Source organism: Pseudorasbora parva, chromosome 9, assembly GCF_024679245.1.
Source record: "Pseudorasbora parva isolate DD20220531a chromosome 9, ASM2467924v1, whole genome shotgun sequence".
Classification (NCBI taxonomy): domain Eukaryota; kingdom Metazoa; phylum Chordata; class Actinopteri; order Cypriniformes; family Gobionidae; genus Pseudorasbora; species Pseudorasbora parva.
Genome location: NC_090180.1, coordinates 48,308,515 through 48,331,014, shown reverse-complemented (window position 1 = coordinate 48,331,014; position 22,500 = coordinate 48,308,515). Strand labels below are relative to the sequence as shown.

At 37.1% G+C, this 22,500-nt stretch overlaps 1 protein-coding gene across 4 annotated transcripts in view; it reads left to right on the top strand.

Annotated features, from left to right (window-relative positions):
• The first annotated feature begins 3,505 nt into the window (after positions 1-3,505).
• Positions 3,506-22,500, top strand: part of epb41l3b (erythrocyte membrane protein band 4.1-like 3b) — a 49,573-nt gene continuing 30,578 nt past the window's right edge. For 2 of the 4 annotated variants that reach the window (XM_067452902.1, XM_067452901.1), the window contains exons 1-7: positions 3,506-3,674; positions 13,736-13,836; positions 15,738-15,890; positions 17,777-17,881; positions 19,971-20,013; positions 20,099-20,174; positions 21,766-21,984. In XM_067452902.1, the coding sequence (XP_067309003.1) occupies positions 13,747-13,836; positions 15,738-15,890; positions 17,777-17,881; positions 19,971-20,013; positions 20,099-20,174; positions 21,766-21,984 (686 nt within the window). In that variant the 5' untranslated portion in view covers positions 3,506-3,674; positions 13,736-13,746. The remainder of the gene's footprint in view (positions 3,675-13,735; positions 13,837-15,737; positions 15,891-17,776; positions 17,882-19,970; positions 20,014-20,098; positions 20,175-21,765; positions 21,985-22,500) is intronic. The other 2 variants (XM_067452903.1, XM_067452900.1) reach the window with 1 other exon arrangement.

The window sequence follows — 22,500 nt, the reverse complement described above, 5'->3', positions numbered from 1 at the left end:
ACAAATATAAACTCGCAATTATGAGAAAAATTAAGAATTGCAAGTTTATATTTTTATTTATTTAAATCAAATTGTGTTATTATTTTAATGATTTGTTAATTTAATAAATAAAATAAATAAATTATATATAAATAAATAATACATGCAAATATTAAATAATTCAGATATAAACTTAGCAGTGTATACAATTTAAAAATAAAAGTATAATTAAACCAACAAAATAAATTCGATTTTTAAATATAGATAAATATAATAAATTAACAAATTAAATTAAAACAAATGCAATTACATTTATATAAATAAAAATATGCTTAATTTAGAAATAAACTTAGCAGTGTATAAAATAAATAAATAAGAAATGTAGTAGCTACAAGTTTAATAAAATGATAATAAATATAGCTAAATTGCAAGTAAATAAAAAAAAAATAAACTTACAAATTTGACTTTGTTCTAGCAAGTTTGTATAAACTGTGAGATACAAATGTTTTGTAATTAACTCATTTATTAAATATGTCATTTGTAAACATTATCTAAGATGAAGACATTCACACCGTTTTCCTTCAGTAGTGTTACCGGTCTTTAGCATTTTAATCGTTAGTAGATTTAGTTTAATGCAGCTCCACCCCAGGGAGCCTCCGTCTGGCGTGTGTGTGTGTGTGTGTGTGTGTGTGTGTGTGTGTGTGTGTGTGTGATGGGTAGGTTTAGGGGCAGTGTGTGTGTAGGACCGCAGACACACTCTGTCATTATCAGCTCTATAGGGGCCGAACACATAAAGTTAAAGTTTACAGACCTCATTCAGACGACTTAAAAACAGACTGTGTGTGTGTGTGTGCATTAAATGTTGCAGATCTGAGTTTAGTGTAGTTGTATGTATATACAGTGACCGCTGGGAGTATAAATACACTTATAAATGTGTGCATGTCAAAACGTGCCGTGTGTGTGGAAAAGTTAGGGGGAAAAATTAAAATAAATAAAATAATAAATAAATAAATCGATTAAAATAAAATATAGAATATACAGACAATATCTTTTTTAATAATTTAAATAAATATAATTTGATTAAAATTATCTGCTAAAAATGGATAGATGGATGGACGGACGGACGAATGAATGAAATGTGTCTAACTGGCTTCTGTACTGCTGTCAGGAAAAAAACTAAACAATAGTGTTTAATAGAAAACTGTTATTGCTCTTACTGTTTGTTTTTTGTCTTTTTTATTGAACAAATATAAACGCAGATAGTTACAGTTTAAAAAAGAATTCAACAACAACAAGAAAAACAAATATAAACAATAGACCGAGGTAATAAAAGGAACAAAACGAATAAATAATAATAATAAACAACAACAGCAGTGAGCCGGGGGTGAGATGAGGTTTACAGTAAATGATGTTGAAGAGAGCGAGGCGGAGGAGAAGATGCCGCCGATGCCTTTATTCTCTTCTCTTGTCCATTATAAAGGCCTAAAGATTGTCCCGCAGCGTGACCACTGTAAAGCTTTGGCATCGCTGGAAGAAGACACCGTATCGAACATTTCACATCTTCACAAAGAATAATAAAGAAAGGGTTCAGATGCTTAAATCTGCACTTTTGTATAAAAACGTAGCTAGAAAAATAAATCGATTTATAAGGAAATGCTTGTCTTTAAGAACTCCAAAGAGAAACGCGTACAAACAACATACATTTCTTCCAAATCGCTGTTACTGTTTGTTTGTTTATTTATTATTTTATTGCATAACAAGAACAAGATACACACAGAGGATCCCAGTGAATTATGACCTATTACATTCATAAAAGCAGCAAAGGAAACGACAGAAAGGAAAAATAATAATAATAATAACAAAAACTTTTCAGGGGAAAACGTACAAAACTTCAAAAAGAAAAGGATTCAAACATTCTTGTCACTCGTTTATTTCTTTTATCTTTCAGGGCCTCAATAAAATGTTTAATGTTAGGTCTATTATTGTCCATTTGGTGTTTTCCGAACAATTATTAAGTTCACCTCCAAACTCTTATTTCTGTATAACTAAAATATATCTTTACCATATAGTCGGATCTTACCCTTTGTGAATTTAAATATAAAATATTCAACATAAATCCCAAACTATTGGGTAAATACACATTCATATAAATACGTGTTTTATGGATTATTCTTCTCCTGTTACAAAAGGCACATGTTTTCTCCATGACACATCTTGAGATTATTTGTTTCGCTGGATAAATCAAATGAATATCTTTAGATGTAATTTCTTTAATTTTATTGGTGAGATAGATTTACTGTTTTTTTTATTATTATTTTTGAAACAACTGTTGGGGAATACAAAGACATTTGAATTTATAAAACAAATCAACATTCTGCATCTTATATCACAAATCAATCATATTTCCATCACATTAAGTCTCATTTTCAGCTTAGATGTCTGAACAGCTTTGATTGTTCTTTATTAATGTTAGAGAGTCATAAAAACTCTTCAGATCAGCGGGAAATACTCCATATACATTTGGTTTTGTGTATATATTTCCCTAATAGAATGAGAAGTTTAATTATAATATCCATTTACAATAAACCATTTCATAATCAAGACCATTACATCGGTTATGGTGACAAACTAAAATAAGTCAAAAAGAAAAATAGAAACTTAGGACTAAATTAATTTGGTGTAAAAAATAAGTTTCTTCTTTACAAAAACTACATAAAGGTGAAAACCCTTCTTTAAATTTAACTCGCTGTAAAAAAATATTTAGAAAAAAATGTTTCCTGGTTGCCTTAAAATTTTGAGTTCATTGAAATTACAATGTTGAGTTAATACAATGAACATTTTTTGAGATTCAACAACCTTTATTCAAATATTATTAACAGATGTTGTAAGCATATTGGGTAATTGTGTGTTTTATTTGTGATGACGCAGCCAGATTGTGCTATTTTCATGATTTATCACATGTTTTATGTGGTTCAGATACAATAATATTTTGAGTTTCTATTATTAAACAAATTTCCTTCATTGTATCAACTCAAATGTTTAATTTCAATAAACTCAAAATTTTAAGGCAACCAGGCTACTTACTTTTATAAGTTAAACCAACACATTTGTTTTACAGTGTAGGGAAGTTGTTACATGGATAATATCTATTTATTACTTTAAAGTGAGTTTCTTTGACTTTGTGAGGAATGACAAATGTATTCATAAATAACCACACATTCTGAAACACAAGGGAACCTCACCAAAGCCTTCGGTGAAACATGTTTTTCTTTGATTAATATTTTCCTGATAAACATATTATTAACTGTTTTGAGTAATTTTGGTGAGATGGATGAGTCTGAAATATTCTTTAAACGATATATTTGTCCCAAGATAATCAACCAAGTCATTATAGTTATATAAGTCACCTGATTGATTTATTAAATCTGTAAGATTGATATTACTGTACACTGATAGATTACTCTTCCTCCTGCGTCACAGCTGTTGCGTGCGCGCGTACAGTGCGTGCGTAAAGTGACGTGCGTTTGAATTCCCCGTTCGCTGCGCGTCCCGCCCCGCGCTCCTCCCGGTGGCCACAGTCCCGCTTGTTCTCCGTGCAGAGCGGATCCTCCAGCTTACCGTAGCCGCTTCAGACGCTCCGCAGGCGGCTTGAGAGGAGCGCGAACCCCGGGGAGAGAAGCGCCGTGGCACTTACGGTAACATCCCGGCGTTCGTGTTGTTTACCAGCGCGTTTGATTGACAGATGGAGGAGTTAGATCGCTGAACCTCCTGGATGGAATAAATCTGTGTTGCTTTCGCTTCTTTTGGCGTTTGTTTAAAAGACAGCAGCGTGTTTAATATCCTGCACATTTACTAACGCTTTTAATAACGCAGCGATCGCTTAAAATCACGATTCCTTTATATATCTACTGTGAAAACACCGTGATTTACCCATGACTGCGCTGTGAAATACTGAAACATGAGCTGTTTTGTGTGTATTTTATTATTGTTATTTTTATCGCGTCAGTAAGTTCGCCGCGTATTTTAAAGGTGCAGTGTGTAAATTCTGCAGACTTACTAACGCTTTCAATAACGCAGCGATCATTTAATATCACAGATGTTTTCATATATCCGCTGTCAAAACACTAGTGATTTACCCAAAACTGCGCTGTGAAATACTGAAACATGAGCTGTTTTGTGTATATTTTATTATTGTTATTTTTATCGCGTCAGTATATTTACAGCGTATTTTAAAGGTGCAGTGTGTAATATTTATGAGGGTCTATTGACATAAATGTAATATACATAACTTTTTTCAGTGGTGTATAAAGACTGTTATGTTTTTATCACCTTACAATGAGACGTTTCTATCTACAGTGAAGACGCTATTTTGTGCCGCCATGTTTCTACAGTTGCCCTAAAGGGACAAACTTCTCTACTATGACATTTTTGTCCTGTGTTGGCTACCATAGCTTCTCTATGTGGTTCGAAAGGGAGGGGTGGGCGGTGGGTGATTGCAATTCCCCACCTCACCACTAGACGACCAGTGTTGCCACAGTTACTTTGAAAAAGTAATCTGATTACTGATTAAAAGTAACTAAGTAAGATTACAAGTTACTTTATTAGTTACATTCAGCAGTTTCCGACAACAACGCCGCCGCCTTCAACACAGAAATGACGAACACTTGGCAGATTTGATCATCTATGATCCGCTTTGATGTTGAAAAAGCCAGTTCGGATTGAAATGAAACGCAGCGTTCTGTTAAATATGTTCATGCCTTCTGCCGCTTTAAATATTCACTTTAGTCAGCTGGATTCTGATTGGTTGTCAATGTTTTTATCGTTCGTCAGCTGGGAAAATTAATATTCTGCAAGAGATTCTAACGATATCTTTTATGGACTTTGCTATTAATTTGTGTTCATTTATTACTTATTGAAATAAAATTGTATTTATTTTTATTTTAATCAGATTTATTTCGTTTAATTAACAAAATAAATGCATTTGATTAAAATAAAAAATGATGAAAATAAATAAATACAATTTTATTTAATTGAATACATAATAACTCTAACACGTTAGATTAAAATACATTTTAGAATAAATAATTAAATTAAAATAGAAAAATAACTACATAGATAATAGAGATAGCAAGAGATTTTAACGTTATCTTTCCTCGTTACAGTTGTGGTATGGATTTCTCTATTGGCAACGATTATTAAACGTTATATTTATCGTCCTTGGTGTGAACAAACCTTCAACTTTCAGTCACTGAGCGTCATTTCACAAAGCATTGCATTTTTTTCTCCATATTTCGGACTCATCCTAATTGAACTATCAATTGTTTGTTGCTTTATCATCGTTTCACGTCTCACACGGCGTAACACAGTTTACACTGACGTAATACTTTAGGACAAAACTACAAAGTTGTCTACGCCGCAAACAAAACCTTCAGCAAATGTAGCGTATGCTGTTTGCATGATTACAATGAAGTCAATCTCTAGAATGTTTAGAATGTTTCTTACATTCCAAGAGTCACTTGTAGAATGCAGCTGATTGTAAATCAATATTCCATATTGATCCAAAAAGTGTGTGTGTGTGTGTGTGTGTGTGTGTGTGTGTGTGTGTGTGTGTGTGTGTGTGTGTGTGTGTGTGTGTGTGTGTGTGTGTGTGTGTGTGTGTGTGTGTGTGTGGACAGAAACTTTGCTGATTTATTACAGGTCGGAGTAATGTGGGTTTAAGTGTCCCACTATGATTTAATCTTTTGATCGCCAGTACCAATCTTTAACCGCTAGGCCATGGTATCCTCATAAAGGTTGGGAATGATTATAATTATGCATTTGTTTGGTAGTTTTTAAGTAATATTAAGTGATTTGTTGTAGTGATATGAAAATTTTGGCCGATTCCCATAATTCTCAATATTTAGGAGCCGATAACCGATATATTGGCCGATTAATCTAAATCTAATTTTTAGAGAGCCTGATTACAAAAACAAAAGTCTCACCTTTAAATCCATGTCCCAAACACATAATTATGATGTTCTCATTATAATTGTATGTAGTTTATATGACAGACGTGTGCTGCACATGTTGCACTGAACTTTATTTTCCTTTTTGAAGTGATTTCAATCATATTTAAAGCGATTCAAACCCACCATGGCGAACAGTAGGGATCTGAAGTGTCTCAGCTAAAGCAAACAAAACGTTATTTATCGACTTTAATATATCAGCCAAATGTTCTTATTTGGCCGATAATGATAACATAAAAAATTAACATAGGCCTATATCATTTACTGATATGGTTGCCGATATATTGTGCATCCCTATTAAAAACCAACATATATCCCCAGACACAGATATGGTGGGCAATATATAAGCAAACATCTCTAATTTATTGTCTGTCAAAGAGCTTCATATGAATAGCCAACTATGCATTCAATGTGAAATTGAATTATAAAGGGATTAACACAAACTTACCCATGAACTTGGTATTATCTGGTCACAGACGGCTCAGACTGCATCTCCATTGCGTTTATAATGGGGAGGATGTTTAAGCCTTTAAGAGGGTTTAACCCATCTGTGCCTAGATAATGGACTGATTCTGGACAGGATGTCTCCAGGTTGTTGTGAAGAGCGACAGGATTTGGTGTAAAGCACAAGGTTTTTCTTCCTGTGTATTTCACAGCTCGGTGTGTTTCTGGTAGATGCTGTTGTTGGATAGATGGATGTAGTTTATATATCCCTGAAGGGAAATTCCTGAAATATTCCAGAGAGTGAACAGAGACGGGGGGTTTATTACATGAGCAATAGTGCACTGAAACAAAAAATAATTTTTGAAACTTTATAATAATACAAAGGTTATTGGAGTCCATTTGACAAGAAAATACCATTTCAGCTATTATTAAAATTATTTGTGAAATTTACAAGTTTCTTCACCATTTTCAGTGTAGTACTAGTAGTAATTGTTAAATAATTTCAATATCTGAGTGAATGCACGAGTTATGAATGTAGTTCCATTTTAAATAGGATGATAGAAAGTGGTAATTTAATATTGTTTAGACTAGAGATGCACCGAAACTAAATTCCTCCCGTAATATGATAATTCAGAACGATATCTGCCAATAACTGATTATTCAGAAATGATATCTGCCAATTATTCGGGATGACGTCTGCTGTTCAGAAAGATATCTGCCAATAGCCGATTATTCGGGATCACGTCTGCCATTCTAAACAATATCTGCCGATAGTCGATTATTCGGGATGACGTCTGCCGTTCAGAACGATATCTGCCAATAGCCGATTATTCGGGATCACGTCTGCCATTCTAAACAATATCTGCCAATAGCCGATTATTCGGGATCACGTTTGCCATTCTAAACAATATCTGCCAATAGCCGATTATTCAGGATCACGTCTGCCATTCTAAACAATATCTGCCGATAGTCGATTATTCGGGATGACGTCTGCCGTTCAGAACGATATCTGCCAATAGCCGATTATTCGGGATCACGTCTGCCATTCTAAACAATATCTGCCGATAGTCGATTATTCGGGATGACGTCTGCCGTTCAGAACGATATCTGCCAATAGCCGATTATTCGGGATCACGTCTGCCGTTCAGAACGATATCTGCCAATAGCCGATTATTCGGGATCACGTCTGCCATTCTAAACAATATCTGCCAATAGCCGATTATTCGGGATCACGTCTGCCGTTCAGAACGATATCTGCCGATAGTCGATTATTCGGGATCACGTCTGCCATTCTAAACAATATCTGCCAATAGCCGATTATTCGGGATGACGTCTGCCGTTCAGAACGATATCTGCCAATAGCCGATTATTCGGGATCACATCTGCCATTCTAAACAATATCTGCCAATAGCCGATTATTCGGGATCACGTCTGCCATTCTAAACAATATCTGCCAATAGCCGATTATTCGGGATCACGTCTGCCGTTCAGAACGATATCTGCCGATAGTCGATTATTCGGGATCACGTCTGCCATTCTAAACAATATCTGCCAATAGCCGATTATTCGGGATGACGTCTGCCGTTCAGAACGATATCTGCCAATAGCCGATTATTCGGGATCACATCTGCCATTCTAAACAATATCTGCCAATAGCCGATTATTCGGGATCACGTCTGCCATTCTAAACAATATCTGCCAATAGCCGATTATTCAGGATCACGTCTGCCATTCTAAACGATATCTGCCAATAGCCGATTATTCGGGATCACGTCTGCCATTCTAAACAATATCTGCCGATAGTCGATTATTCGGGATGACGTCTGCCGTTCAGAACGATATCTGCCAATAGCCGATTATTCGGGATCACGTCTGCCATTCTAAACAATATCTGCCAATAGCCGATTATTCGGGATCACGTCTGCCATTCTAAACAATATCTGCCAATAGCCGATTATTCGGGATCACGTCTGCCGTTCAGAACGATATCTGCCGATAGTCGATTATTCGGGATCACGTCTGCCATTCTAAACAATATCTGCCAATAGCCGATTATTCGGGATGACGTCTGCCGTTCAGAACGATATCTGCCAATAGCCGATTATTCGGGATCACATCTGCCATTCTAAACAATATCTGCCAATAGCCGATTATTCGGGATCACGTCTGCCATTCTAAACAATATCTGCCAATAGCCGATTATTCGGGATCACGTCTGCCATTCTAAACGATATCTGCCAATAGCCGATTATTCGGGATCACGTCTGCCATTCTAAACGATATCTGCCGATAGTTGATTATTCGGGATGACGTCATGCCATTCAGAAAGATATCTGCCGATAGTCGATTATTCGGGATCACGTCTGCCGTTCAGAACGATATCTGCCAATAGCCGATTATTCGGGATCACGTCTGCCATTCTAAACAATATCTGCCAATAGCCGATTATTCGGGATCACGTCTGCCATTCTAAACGATATCTGCCGATAGTTGATTATTCGGGATGACGTCATGCCATTCAGAAAGATATCTGCCAATAGCCGATTATTCGGGATCAGCCGATTATTCACAATTGAAAAGAGAGGTCCCGCACACTATCGACTTGCAATTAAAAGTGATTTATTCTTTCAATGCATTGAAAGAATAAATCACTTTTAATTGCAAGCCGATAGTGTGCGGGACCTCTCTTTTCAATTGTGGATAATTGGACTTTTTTGTCCTGCTCTCCAACGCACCTATCACACACAGGTGTGCGACGTTTATATGATTGATAACCGATTATTCGAAGTGATTACTGCTGTTCGGAATGATATCTGCTATGCCAGGGATAATGCCATGATGTCGTGTGTGAGTGTGAGTGTGAGTGTGAGTGTGAGTGTGAGTGTGAGTGTGAGTGTGAGTGTGAGTGTGAGTGTGTGTGTGCTCGTGACTCTTTAGCTCCACCGACTGCACGCCTCCATGAGCTCAGCTGTTTTTTCAGAAAGAATCGGTTCAGTGTATGTCTATTATAAATGATAAAACCAAAGGCTCTTGAGAGAATAAACGCTGTTTATTGCTTGAATTCCGTAATGCAAATTTGGAAGCTGAGATTGGTTCTTATTACAAGTAAAAAAGCACAAAGCTCCTACAGATGTTGGGGCAAGCTGCTAACCTGGCAACCCTGGCTTGAATTATAGGGTGATTCATAGGTTCAAATAGAGCCATCGGCTGTTTTTAAACAATCGCCTCATGACAGATAATGAAAATAATTGCTTTTATTGGGTGATACATCCCTATGATAGATGTGAGAGCAAGGAAAAAACGATGTGAAAAATATAAAACACTATGAACCAAATAAGTCAACATGAGTAAGAACTTTCTAAATGTTGCTGTTTATTTTTTGACCCTTTAATTCAGGCCAACCCATTCATTTTAAGTCAGCATTCATCCGTATGGGACTCATTAATGTTTTCCTTCAGCTGTGCTGCTATCTTTAGCCATACATGTTCACTGTACGTCCTCGTTATTATTCATAAGCATGTGTTTTAGAAACATCAGCCCCAGCCGTTCTCTCGTTCTCTGATCTGGAGGGCCATTCGCTCGCTCTGCTCCTGACCTACATTTCTGCACCAGGCCGTTAAAGTTCACAGAATGAGTCTGACAGAATTCCTGCAGTTTTCCACTGCCGCTCTCCAGGAGCACCGACTCAATCCGCCGATGGTTTGCATCACTGTCACGCCTCTGTAATCTCTGACAGCCCTGGCATCTTCAAACAAACACCCACACATCAGTCCCTCATGAAGCAGAAGATATAGTGCTAAACATATGCTGGAGTGTTCTGAGTTTTACTATGGGGTTACTAGCGTGTTCTGAGTGGTTGCTATGGGGTTACTAGCGTGTTCTGAGTGGCTGCTATGGGGTTACTAGAGTGTTCTGAGTTTTACTATGGGGTTACTAGCGTGTTCTGAGTGGTTGCTATGGGGTTACTAGAGTGTTCTGAGTGGTTGCTATGGGGTTACTAGAGTGTTCTGAGTGGTTGCTATGGGGTTACTAGAGTGTTCTGAGTTTTACTATGGGGTTACTAGCGTGTTCTGAGTGGTTGCTATGGGGTTACTAGAGTGTTCTGAGTTTTACTATGGGGTTACTAGCGTGTTCTGAGTGGTTGCTATGGGGTTACTAGAGTGTTCTGAGTGGTTGCTATGGGGTTACTAGAGTGTTCTGAGTTTTACTATGGGGTTACTAGCGTGTTCTGAGTGGTTGCTATGGGGTTACTAGAGTGTTCCGAGTGGTTGCTATGGGGTTACTAGAGTGTTCTGAGTGGTTGCTATGGGGTTACTAGCGTGTTCTGAATGGTTGCTATGGGGTTACTAGAGTGTTCTGAGTGGTTGCTATGGGGTTACTAGAGTGTTCTGAGTGGTTGCTATGGGATTACTAGGGTGTTCTAAGTGGTTGCTATGGGGTTACTAGAGTGTTCTGTGTGGCTGTTATGGGGTTACTAGAGTGTTCTGAGTGGTTGCTATGGGGTTACTAGAGTGTTCTGAGTAGTCGCTATGGGGTTACTAGAGTGTTCTGAGTGGTTGCTATGGGGTTACTAGAGTGTTCTGTGTGGCTGCTATGGGGTTACTAGAGTGTTCTGAGTGGTTGCTATGGGGTTACTAGAGTGTTCTGAGTTTTACTATGGGGTTACTAGAGTGTTCTGAGTTTTACTATGGGGTTACTAGCGTGTTCTGAGTGGTTGCTATGGGGTTACTAGAGTGTTCTGAGTGGTTGCTATGGGGTTACTAGAGTGTTCTGAGTGGTTGCTATGGGGTTACTAGCGTGTTCTGAATGGTTGCTATGGGGTTACTAGAGTGTTCTGAGTGTTTGCTATGGGGTTACTAGAGTGTTCTGAGTGGTTGCTATGGGATTACTAGGGTGTTCTGAGTGGTTGCTATGGGGTTACTAGAGTGTTCTGTGTGGCTGCTATGGGGTTACTAGAGTGTTCTGAGTGGTTGCTATGGGGTTACTAGAGTGTTCTGAGTGGTTGCTATGGGGTTACTAGCGTGTTCTGAATGGTTGCTATGGGGTTACTAGAGTGTTCTGTGTGGCTGTTATGGGGTTACTAGAGTGTTCTGAGTTTTACTATGGGGTTACTAGCGTGTTCTGAGTGGTTGCTATGGGGTTACTAGCGTGTTCTGAGTGGTTGCTATGGGGTTACTAGAGTGTTCTGAGTGGTTGCTATGGGGTTACTAGAGTGTTCTGAGTGGTTGCTATGGGGTTACTAGCGTGTTCTGAGTGGTTGCTATGGGGTTACTAGAGTGTTCTGAGTGGTTGCTATGGGGTTACTAGAGTGTTCTGAGTGGTTGCTATGGGGTTACTAGCGTGTTCTGAATGGTTGCTATGGGGTTACTAGAGTGTTCTGAGTGGTTGCTATGGGGTTACTAGAGTGTTCTGAGTGGTTGCTATGGGATTACTAGGGTGTTCTAAGTGGTTGCTATGGGGTTACTAGAGTGTTCTGTGTGGCTGTTATGGGGTTACTAGAGTGTTCTGAGTGGTTGCTATGGTGTTACTAGAGTGTTCTGAGTGGTTGCTATGGGATTACTAGGGTGTTCTGAGTGGTTGCTATGGGTTTACTAGAGTGTTCTGTGTGGCTGCTATGGGGTTACTAGAGTGTTCTGAGTGGTTGCTATGGGGTTACTAGGGTGTTCTGGGTGGTTGCTATGGGGTTACTAGGGTGTTCTGTGTGGTTGCTATGGGTTTACTAATGTGTTCTGAGTGGTTACTATGGGGTTGCGAGAGTTTTCTAAGTTGTTGCTATTGGTTTACTATGGTGTTCTGAGTGGTTGCTATGGGGTTACTAGGGTGTTCTGATTGGTTGCTATGGGGTTACTAGGGTGACAGAAAATGTATTTTTGGCTCATGTGGATGAAAGACAACAACTCCCAGAATGCACTTGCTTTGCTACCCAACGAGGCCACTCCCAAAGCCACCGCTACTGGATCATTTTCCCAACGCGCCCCTACCGTTGTGTTCATTTTCATAATAATAAACGAATAATAATAAATGAAATGCATAAATCTTTTGTCTCAGGGGGAAATGAGTGGGGGGAAGCCCGATCATTCAATTGATGACTGATACAAAGCCATATGCTAAATCGCTGAAAGTAACCCTTTAAAGGGTTAGTTCACCCTAAATTAAAAATTCTGTCATCATTCACAAAACACCATAGATTTTGAGCCCCATTGACTACCATAGTATTTTTTCCCCTACTATGGTAGTCAACGGGCTCAAAATCTGCTTTAAATACAAAGATTCTTTCAAATATCTTCCTTTGTGTTCAGCAGAAGAAAGAAATTCATGCAGGTTTGGAACAGCTTGTGGGAGAGTAAATGATGACAGTAATTTCATTTTTGGGTGAACTATCCCTTTAATACTCGGTTCTAGAGGTTTCAGCAGTTTTTAACACTCCTAACTCCCTCGTCTGCATTGCTCAGGTCGTACTCACAGATAAACAAGCTGGCATGTTGGAAGGACTATTAGAAGGAATGTCTGCCTACCGTAACACACTTTCAAGGGGTCACGACTGCAGTCTAAATGTGTTTCGGGACGTTATAGACTTCAGACGTCACTGCTGTTGTGATCTGGTGCTTTTAAAAATACAGCGATCCCACCACAGTGCGGAGTAAACATCAGGCTAAATATAACCTGAAATGTGGTCAGATACACACTCTGCTCATTCCACAGATTGTGAAATGCCCAGTCTGAATATATCCATGTGGTATTTAAAGGAATTGTATGTAAGAAATATATTTGAATTAATCCTAAAATGGCCCTGATATGTCTCTAGACATTAATAAATCGTGTTCATTTCAAACACTTCTATCACTGCCAACAGTAGTCCGGCCGGATATTGTCATTATAAAGTTGTTGTTGCCCTCAGCTGACGTTGATGATGTCATGTTGTGTTTTGGTCTGAAGCTCCGCCCCCCACCGATCGACCAATCACGAGTCAGTAGTGTTTGGGGTTGCCAGATCTGCTCTAGTCACCACAGCTGCAGATCTACAAACGTTCTGCTGATCCTGCAGCCAATCTGGCAACCTCGAGTCAGGGGGAGGGGGAGGGGGAGACACCTGCAGGACAATCTTACACACACTTCCTTTAATAATAACAAAATACATTTTATTTGTATTGCACTTTACATTTGGAACAAATCTCAAAGTGCTACAGTTAGGATCATTTAAAAATGGGAAAAATACTAATAGATTTAATAGTTAAAAAACATTAGCTCTCCCAAAAAGAAATGTTTTATTATTATTATATTGTAATATGTATTTACACTTTATTTCAGTGTAACTGGCCATGACGACGGACTCAGAATCGGACGTCCAGCCGAAGCACACAGAAGTAGAACCAGCGTCAGGAAACGGCAGCCCAGACACACGGAACCAGGTGAGAGCTTTCCGTCCAATCACAGTGGAGGAGGGGCGGGGCAAATATCACACTGACCAATCAGCACACTCTGCTTGTACAACGATAACTAACAACAAGCACATCTCTTCATCCAAATCTAGTGCCAGAGCAAGTGTTATATTGTGTCGACGTTCTTTATATTCGGTAATCGATTAATCAGATAATTTACTAAACAAGCCTTTAAAATACATGTATTGGGCATTACATTATGACCGGTGAAGTGAATAACCCTGATTATCTCTTCATCACGGCTCCTGTTAATTAGGCAGCAAGTGAACATTTCATCCTCAGAGTTGTGTGTGAAGAGATGTGTGTGAAGCAGGAAAAATGGGCAAGCGTTAGGATTTGAGCGAGTTTGACAAGGGCAAAATTGTGACGGCTAGACGACTGGGTCAGAGCATCTCAGTTTGTTGCGTATGGGACTGACCAGTCAGAGTGACCTCTGACCCCTGACCCCGCCGAAAGCACCAACAGTGGCACGTGAGCATCAGAACTGGACCACGGAGCAATGGAAGAAGGTGGCCTGGTCTGAGGAATCACGTGTTCTTCTACATCACGTGGATGGCCGGGTGTGTGTGTGTGGCTTACCTGGGGAACACACGGCCCCAGGATGCACTATGGGAAGAAGGCGAGCCGGCGGAGGCAGTGTGATGCTTTGGCCAATGTTCTGCTGGGAAACCTTGGGTCCTCCATCCATGTGGATGTTACTTTGACACGCTCCACCTACCTAAGCATTGCTGAGACCATGTTCAGCCTTTGATGGAAACGGTATTCTGGTGGCTGTGGCTCTTCCAGCAGGATAATGCTCCTGACACAAAGTACAAATGCTTCAGGAATGGTTTGAGGAGCTCAACAACCAGTTTGAGGCGTCGACTCGGCCTCCAGATTCCCCAGATCTCAATCCAATCGAGCATCTGTGGGATGAGCTGAACAAACAAGTGGCCTCACCTCACAACTTACAGGACTTAAAGGATCTGCTGCTGGTGTCAGATACCACAGCACACCTTCAGGGGTCTAGTGGAGTCCGTCAGAGACGGGTCAGGGGGACCAACACAATATTAGGGTGGTGGTCATAATGTTATGCCTGATTGGTGTAGTTGTTAATCACTAAATATCCTCAGATGTGCTCATTATGTAAACGGCCGAGTCTAAGCTCAGCTGAACATGAGGCTGAGCATCTCTGGGCTGTTCCTGCTGCATGTTGAGCGCTTGACGAACCCTGAGGCATCAGGAAGACTCAGCTGTGGGTTTACTGATATAATCCCAGAGAGAGTTTCAGGATCTTCTGGAGAGGGAACAGATTATATAACGCGATTTAATGATGGCGAAGCGCTGAATAAACCTGACTGATGGCATCAGCTGCTGAAGTGTAATATATATATATTTTTTGTGTGTGTGTGTGTGTATATTTATATAAAACACATTTTTATTTATTTATTTATATTTTACTTTTATATTATGAAAAATATGAAAATTAAAAGGTAAAGGCCTGTGTACGCCAAGATCAATAATTGTAAATATAACTATAATATCGCTTAGCATCACCGTTCTGATTATCATTAGCGCTGCAGTTTTCTCGTCTGTGGCTTTAAATGCTCGAGCTCATTAAAGCAGGGATGGATTCTGATTGGCTGATTCGTTAAAGCAGGGATGGATTCTGATTGGCTGTTCTGAAAGTGGTTCCACTGATATCTGTGCCGTTATCGTTATAATTGTGCTGTGAACTCTGCTATTCTATTATATGCAGAACAATTTTTATTTAATTTTATAGTTATTGGTGTGAATGTGCCTTAATTATTAACAATTAATAAAAACTATAATATTAACTCGGTGATCCTACAATAACCCAGATAATAAAGCCGTGTGTTTTGTTTCTGCAGGGCCTGTCAGAACTCCAGCAGCAGGACTACATTTCCCAGAAGTCTTTGAGCAGCAGAGTCTCCTGGTCATCGTTAGGCAGGAGCCAAAGGTCGAAGGTCATGGAGTGTAAGGTCACGCTGCTGGACGGCTCACACTACACCTGCACGCTGGAGGTGAGGGTCGTTAATGGACTAATTAAACTGGAGTCACATGACCAGTTCAAGGCCTAAATATTGCGGTTTGTGATTTTAAATTGTGCTCCAAGTTTTTGTTTGTCGCTGAAACTAAACCATAAAACCACTTCTTCTTCTTTTTGTTGATTGAAATAAAGTGTATAGTTGACTTTATTTCAAACAACAAAAATGTAATAAATAAATAAAATAGTTTTAACTTTATATACCATAATAATTCAAACTGAAATGAAAACTATATATTGTTTATATTTGAAAATGATTACTGTAAAATTGAAAAATGTTATTTAATTATCATTTTATTTTACACTGACTAATATTCCTTTGAATTTTGATAATTGCAAATTGCTATTTTGAGAAGAAAAAATGTATTTAATACATAATACATATTTTTATTTATATAGAAATATTTTTTCATGAAATTATAACAATTTAAATTTATATCTAATTTACTACTACTATCTTTAAATATAATTTATGTAATTTTTTACATAAATCTACGTTAATGAAAAAAAAATATTTTTATTTATTTATTTATGTTTATATTTATTTGTTTATTTATTTATTTTGTTTTATATATAAACAAAAATAACAGAGTAAATTTAAATAGATAATTTAAATAAAAATATGTAATATATTAAACTAAAACTAGTTTAACTTTGTGCTAAAATAACAAAAAATGAAAAATATATTTTACTGTATAGACATATTTATAAAAAAACTTAAATTTAATATATTTATTTAAGTTGTTACAATTTTTAGAACTATAATGTTATAGTTATAGCCTTGGTGTAAATTAATGCAAACAATTAATAATAATAAAAAAATAATAATAATGTTTTTACTGTAATATACTAAAATAATAGACTGAAATAAAACTTCATGTCATAAAGTCTTAAAATATCATAAATAGTGTGAGAAAAGTCTTAATAATAATATCAAAAGGTCTTAAATGTGTGTAACATTAAACCAGGAGACGTATTAATGTGATTATTAATGTCACACGTATGTTTGCACAGCGGCTGCTTTATTCTGTTGATGAATTATGATCATGTTTATATCATAACCGGAAACTCTTTTAGATTATAAATCCTCGATAAAGGGAAGACAGACCCATATCTTTACACCGCTCACACACACACACACACACACACACACACACTCTGGTATGCTGTACTTTATGCAACCGCTTCTGCTCGAGCCAAAATAAGAGTAAGCTAAAAATAAGAGCGCTTCTGTTTCTGTGTCCTCTTAAACTCGCTGTGCAATTAAAGGCAGTGTGTGAACGAGTAACGACACGCTGCTTCACGCCTTGCGCCCGATTCACACGTATGTGTGAGTGTGTGTGTGTGTGTGTGTCACATCACGCCTCACATTTCAGCCCAAAACCTGTTACTGTGTCAGCCTCTGAGCACAGATCTGAGCTGCACAGGTTCACGAGCGCTGTGAGACATTACCCATGTCCCCACTTTTCACAAGGCTTATAAATCGTACAGGATGATTTTTTTAAAAGTGTAAAAATGTACAATGTTTTCTGTGATGGGTAGGTTTAGGGGCTATGTGCGAGAGAGATAGTGTGTGTGTGTGTGTGTGTGTGTGCGAGCTGCGTCGGGCTGACACTAGCAGAAAACACTCGCGCCTGGCATTGCTTTCCATCGTGTGTATAGCCGTTCAGTCACGAACAAATGCACGTGGAAAAAATATGAACAGATGATTATTCTAGTGTAATAATAGTATTTCTGATGTACTTATAATGTCTTTAGTGTGTGTGCTGTTGCAGTTCTTCTCTCTATCAGTGTCAGTGTTTCTGAACTCACTCTAGTCTTCAGTTTCCTCATGAATTAATCTTTCTTGTTTGTTGTCCGCAGAAACGAGCCAAAGCTCAGGTGCTGTTTGAGAAGGTTTGTGACCACCTCAATCTTCTGGAGAAAGACTATTTCGGCATCACATACAGGGATGCTGAAAGCCAGAAGGTAGGGGTGTGTGTGTGTGTGTGTGTGTGTGTGTGTGTGTGTGTGTGAGACCTTGTCTTTCTCTGGTTGCTCGTCTGGTTGCAGTAAAACTAGAGTTGAATTGAAAATTAAGAATAGGGATGCACCGATAGGAACATTTTGGCTGATTACCGATAATTCTTTAAATTTGAAAGCCGATAACCGTTATATTGGCAGATAAATCTAAATTTAAAAAATCTTATATCTAAAGCCTGATTAGTTTACCTGGATGCAGTAAACCTAGAACAGAATTTAAAATTAAGAAAAGGGATGCACCGATATAAAAATTTGGCCAATACCAATTACCGATAATTCTTTATATTTGAAAGCCCATAACCAATTTATTTGATGATAAATCTAAATCCTAAAAATCTAAAGCCTGATTAGTTTAACTTAGTGCAGTAGAACTAGAGCTGATTTTATAATTAAGAGTAGGGATAAACCGATATGAACATTTTGGCTGATTACCGATATTTCTTTAAATTTGTAAGCCGATAACCAATATATTGGCAGATAAATCTAAATTCAATTTTTTTTTTGTAATCTAAAGCCTGATTAGTTAACCTCGATGCAGTAAACCTAGAACATAATTTAAAATTAAAATTAATAATAGGGATGCACCGATATGAGCATTTTGGCCGCTAACCAATAATTCTTTACATTTCAAAGCCGATAACCGATATATTGGCAGATAAATCTAAATCCTAAAAATCGAAGCCCTGATTAGTTTCAATTGATGCAGTAAAACTAGGACAGATATAAAAATTAAGAATAGGGATGCACCAATATAAAAATTTGGCCAATACCAATAACCGATAACTCTTTACATTTGAAAGCCCATAACCGATTTATTTAACGATAAATCTAAATCCTAAAAATCGAAGCCCTAATTAGTTTAACTTGATGTAGTAAATCTAGAATATAATTTAAAATAAAGAGTAGGTATGCACTGATGAAAATTTGGCTGATGCCGATAATTCTTTACATTTTAAAGCCGATAACTGAAAATATTGGCCGATTAAATCTAAACCCTACAAATCTAAAGTCTGATTACTTTTACCTGATGCAGTAAAACTACAACAGAATTTAAAATTAATAATAGGGATGCACAGTTATGAGCATTTTGGCCAGTAACCGATAAATCTTTAAATTTCAAAGGCGATAACCGATATATTGGCAGATAAATCTAAATCCTAAAAATCGAAGCCCTGATTAGTTTAAATTGATGAAGTAAAACTAGGACAGATATAAACATTTGGCCTATACCAATAACCGATAATTCTTTATATTTGAAAGCCCATAACCGATTTTTTTGACGATAAATCTAAATCCTAAAAATCAAAGCCTTGATTAGTTTAACTTGATGTAGTAAAACTAGAATATAATTTAAAATTAAAATTAATAATAGGGATGCACGGAAATTAAAATTTAGCTGATACAGATAATTCTTTCCATTTTAAAGCCGATAACCGGAATATTGGCCGATTAAATCTAGATCCTAAAAATCTAAAGCCTGATTAGTTTAACTTGATGGAGTAAAACTACAACAGAATTTAGTTTTTATTAGTTTAACTTGATGGAGTAAAACTACAACAGAATTTAAAATTAAAATAAACAATAGGGATGCACCGATATGCACATTTTGGTTGGTAACCGATAATTGTTCAAATTTCAAAGTCATGTTTCAAATGTAGATAACCGATATATTGGCAGATAAATCTAAATCCCAAAAACCGATTTATTTGACGATAAATCTAAAATGTAATAATCAAAGCCTTGATTAGTTTAACTTGATGTAGTAAAACTAGAATATAATTTAAAATAAAGAATAGGGATGCACTGATGAAAATTTGGCTGATGCCGATAATTCGTTACATTTTAAAGGCAATAACCGAAATATTAATTCTAGATCCTACAAATCTAAAGCCTGATTAGTTTAACTTGATGCAGTAAAACTACAACAGAATTTAAAATTAAAATTAATAATAGGGATGCTCCGATAGGAACATTTTGGCCGGTAACCGGTAACAGGCATGTTTTTCATTGACAAACCTCCTGTTTTTCCCCACAGAACTGGCTGGACACGTGCAAGGAGATAAAGAAGCAGATCAGCAGTACGTCTTTAGCTTATGAACATGTTCATTGTCTCCATTTAAACGTCTTAAATGTTCTTACAGGAAACTTTCTCATGTTTTTCAGCTGGTCCCTGGAACTTCGGCTTCAATGTGAAGTTTTATCCTCCCGATCCGTCGCAGCTCTCTGAGGACATCACCAGGTGTTTAGATCGAGTTCACGCAAACCATGAAAACACAGACATTACGTGAAATAAAATATGAAAATACTATTTCATGTCAGATGGTTGCCATGCATTTTTATTTAGTTTAACTTGATAAACTGAAATAAATATTCATAAAAACTAATACAAATGACACGCACAACAAAATGACTAAATCTTTAACTTCAGTTTAAATGCAAAAAATGTAAACTGATTCAAAATATGAATTTATAATCAATGATGGTAAAATAAAACACTGCTCTGAACCGACACCATAAATCTGTAGTAAAATACAATTAAACATTTCTAATTTGATATACTAAAATAAAAATGAATAAAAACTACACATACATATCTAAAAAAACACTATAGATTAATGCATTAACTATCAATATTTTTTTTTACAATATTTAACTTTTTGTCAATGTTAGTTAATAAAATGATGTTAGTTCATAGTGAATTACCTAAGAGATGAACATTTTAAATAAATTTAAATCCTGATTAGTTGAACTTGATGTAGTAAAACAAGAACTGAAATTAAAATTCAATAATAGGGATGCGCTGGTCCGATAATCCTTTCAAATACTTTTGAAATTTGTCCACGATATTATTCAATAGAGGTCAGTCTACTAATAAAACAGCACAGGCTGGGAATATTCAGAGGTGGACAAAGTACTTCATTACACAGTACTGCTAGTCACATATAACTCTTGGAAGTGTAAAAACAGATTTTTACTGCAGTAAAAGTACAGAAGTATTTGTTCTCAAAAGTGCTTAAGTATGAAAAGTAAATGTCCTTCTTTATGTCGCCGCATTATTGTATTATAGTTGTATAAATGCACATTATGCCATCATGGTTTAAGCCAGTCAGTGACGCTCCATCTGACACACTAGCAGACGACTAACTTAAACTCATTTAAATACTTGTAGAAAAGTTACAAAGCTGCTGTCACTTTAAGGCCGAATGCACGGATCCAATACACTGATACACATCTGATATTCTCACACTGTTCACCTTCACTGAAGACAGAATCAACTTTGTTTATGTGAATCCTCCACTAAATGAGCATTTGGACATCCGTCTTCTTCCATTTTGCTCTAAACTATAAATCAGTGTTTAATAAATGCTGTGAAATCATTGAACTTCACGAGACTCTACAAGAGTGATTCCTGAAAGGCTTTCTGCAAAAACCCAAACACCTTTTAAAGAAGAAAAAAATCATCACTGACTTTCAAAGCTGCGACCGAAACGACTTTCCACTTCGAGGACCTTGATAGAAATGTAGTGGAGTAAAGAGGACGATATTTGTCTTTCAGATGGAGTGAAGTTAAAGTCAGAAGATTACAGAAAAAATAATACTCCAGTAAAGCACAGAGACTCAAACAGTGAACTTCAGTACAGGGCTCGAGTAGATGAGCTGAGGGAGTGTCCAGATCGTGGAATGTTTTTTTAAAATTTGCAATTGTGTTTGGATTATGTCACATGTTATGCCTCCACATATTGAAAACACGACTTGCAATTACTTTTGAAAATTGTCCGCGATATTCTTCCGTAGACCGGAGCTGGGTAACGTCTCTGTTTTTCTCTCAGGTATTTCCTGTGTCTGCAGCTCAGAGATGACGTAGTTTCCGGTCGTTTGCCGTGTTCTTTCGCCACTCACACCGTTTTGGGCTCGTATACGGTCCAGTCTGAGGTGGGCGATTATGATCCCGACATGCAGGGAACCGGATATATCAGCGACGTGCGTTTGGCCCCAAATCAGACCAAAGAGCTGGAGGAGAAAGTGCTGGAGCTCCACCGCAGCTACAAGTGAGTTTACACCAACCCTCACACTGCAAAAAAAGCTCTTCCTACTCAGGCATTGTGTCTTGTTTCTAGACTATATATCAAAAAAAATATTTAATCAAGATGCATTTACTAGATAAGTAAAATTAAATAAGATATTTTTTCTTGTTTAAGATGTTAAGGCACAATGATCTGCCAATGGGGTGAGAAAAATAATCTTGTTTCTTGTTTCCGTCTCAAACAGAAATTAGATTATTTTTCTCACCCCATTGGCTGATGATCATTGTGCCTGTTTTAAGCAAAAACTCACTTCATTTAGATTTTTAACCCCAGAAAACAAGCAAAAATATTTTATTTTGTAGTATATATAGTAAATGCATCTTGTTCCGATATTTGGACTGGAAACAAGACAAAAATACTAAATAAGAAGAGCATTTTTTACAGTTAGTTTGTTTTGTTGAACATTCTCTTTATTGGTTTTTTTAAAGGAAGTGTGTGTAAGATTGTGGCCAGAACTGGTACTGCAGGTGTCTCCCCTTC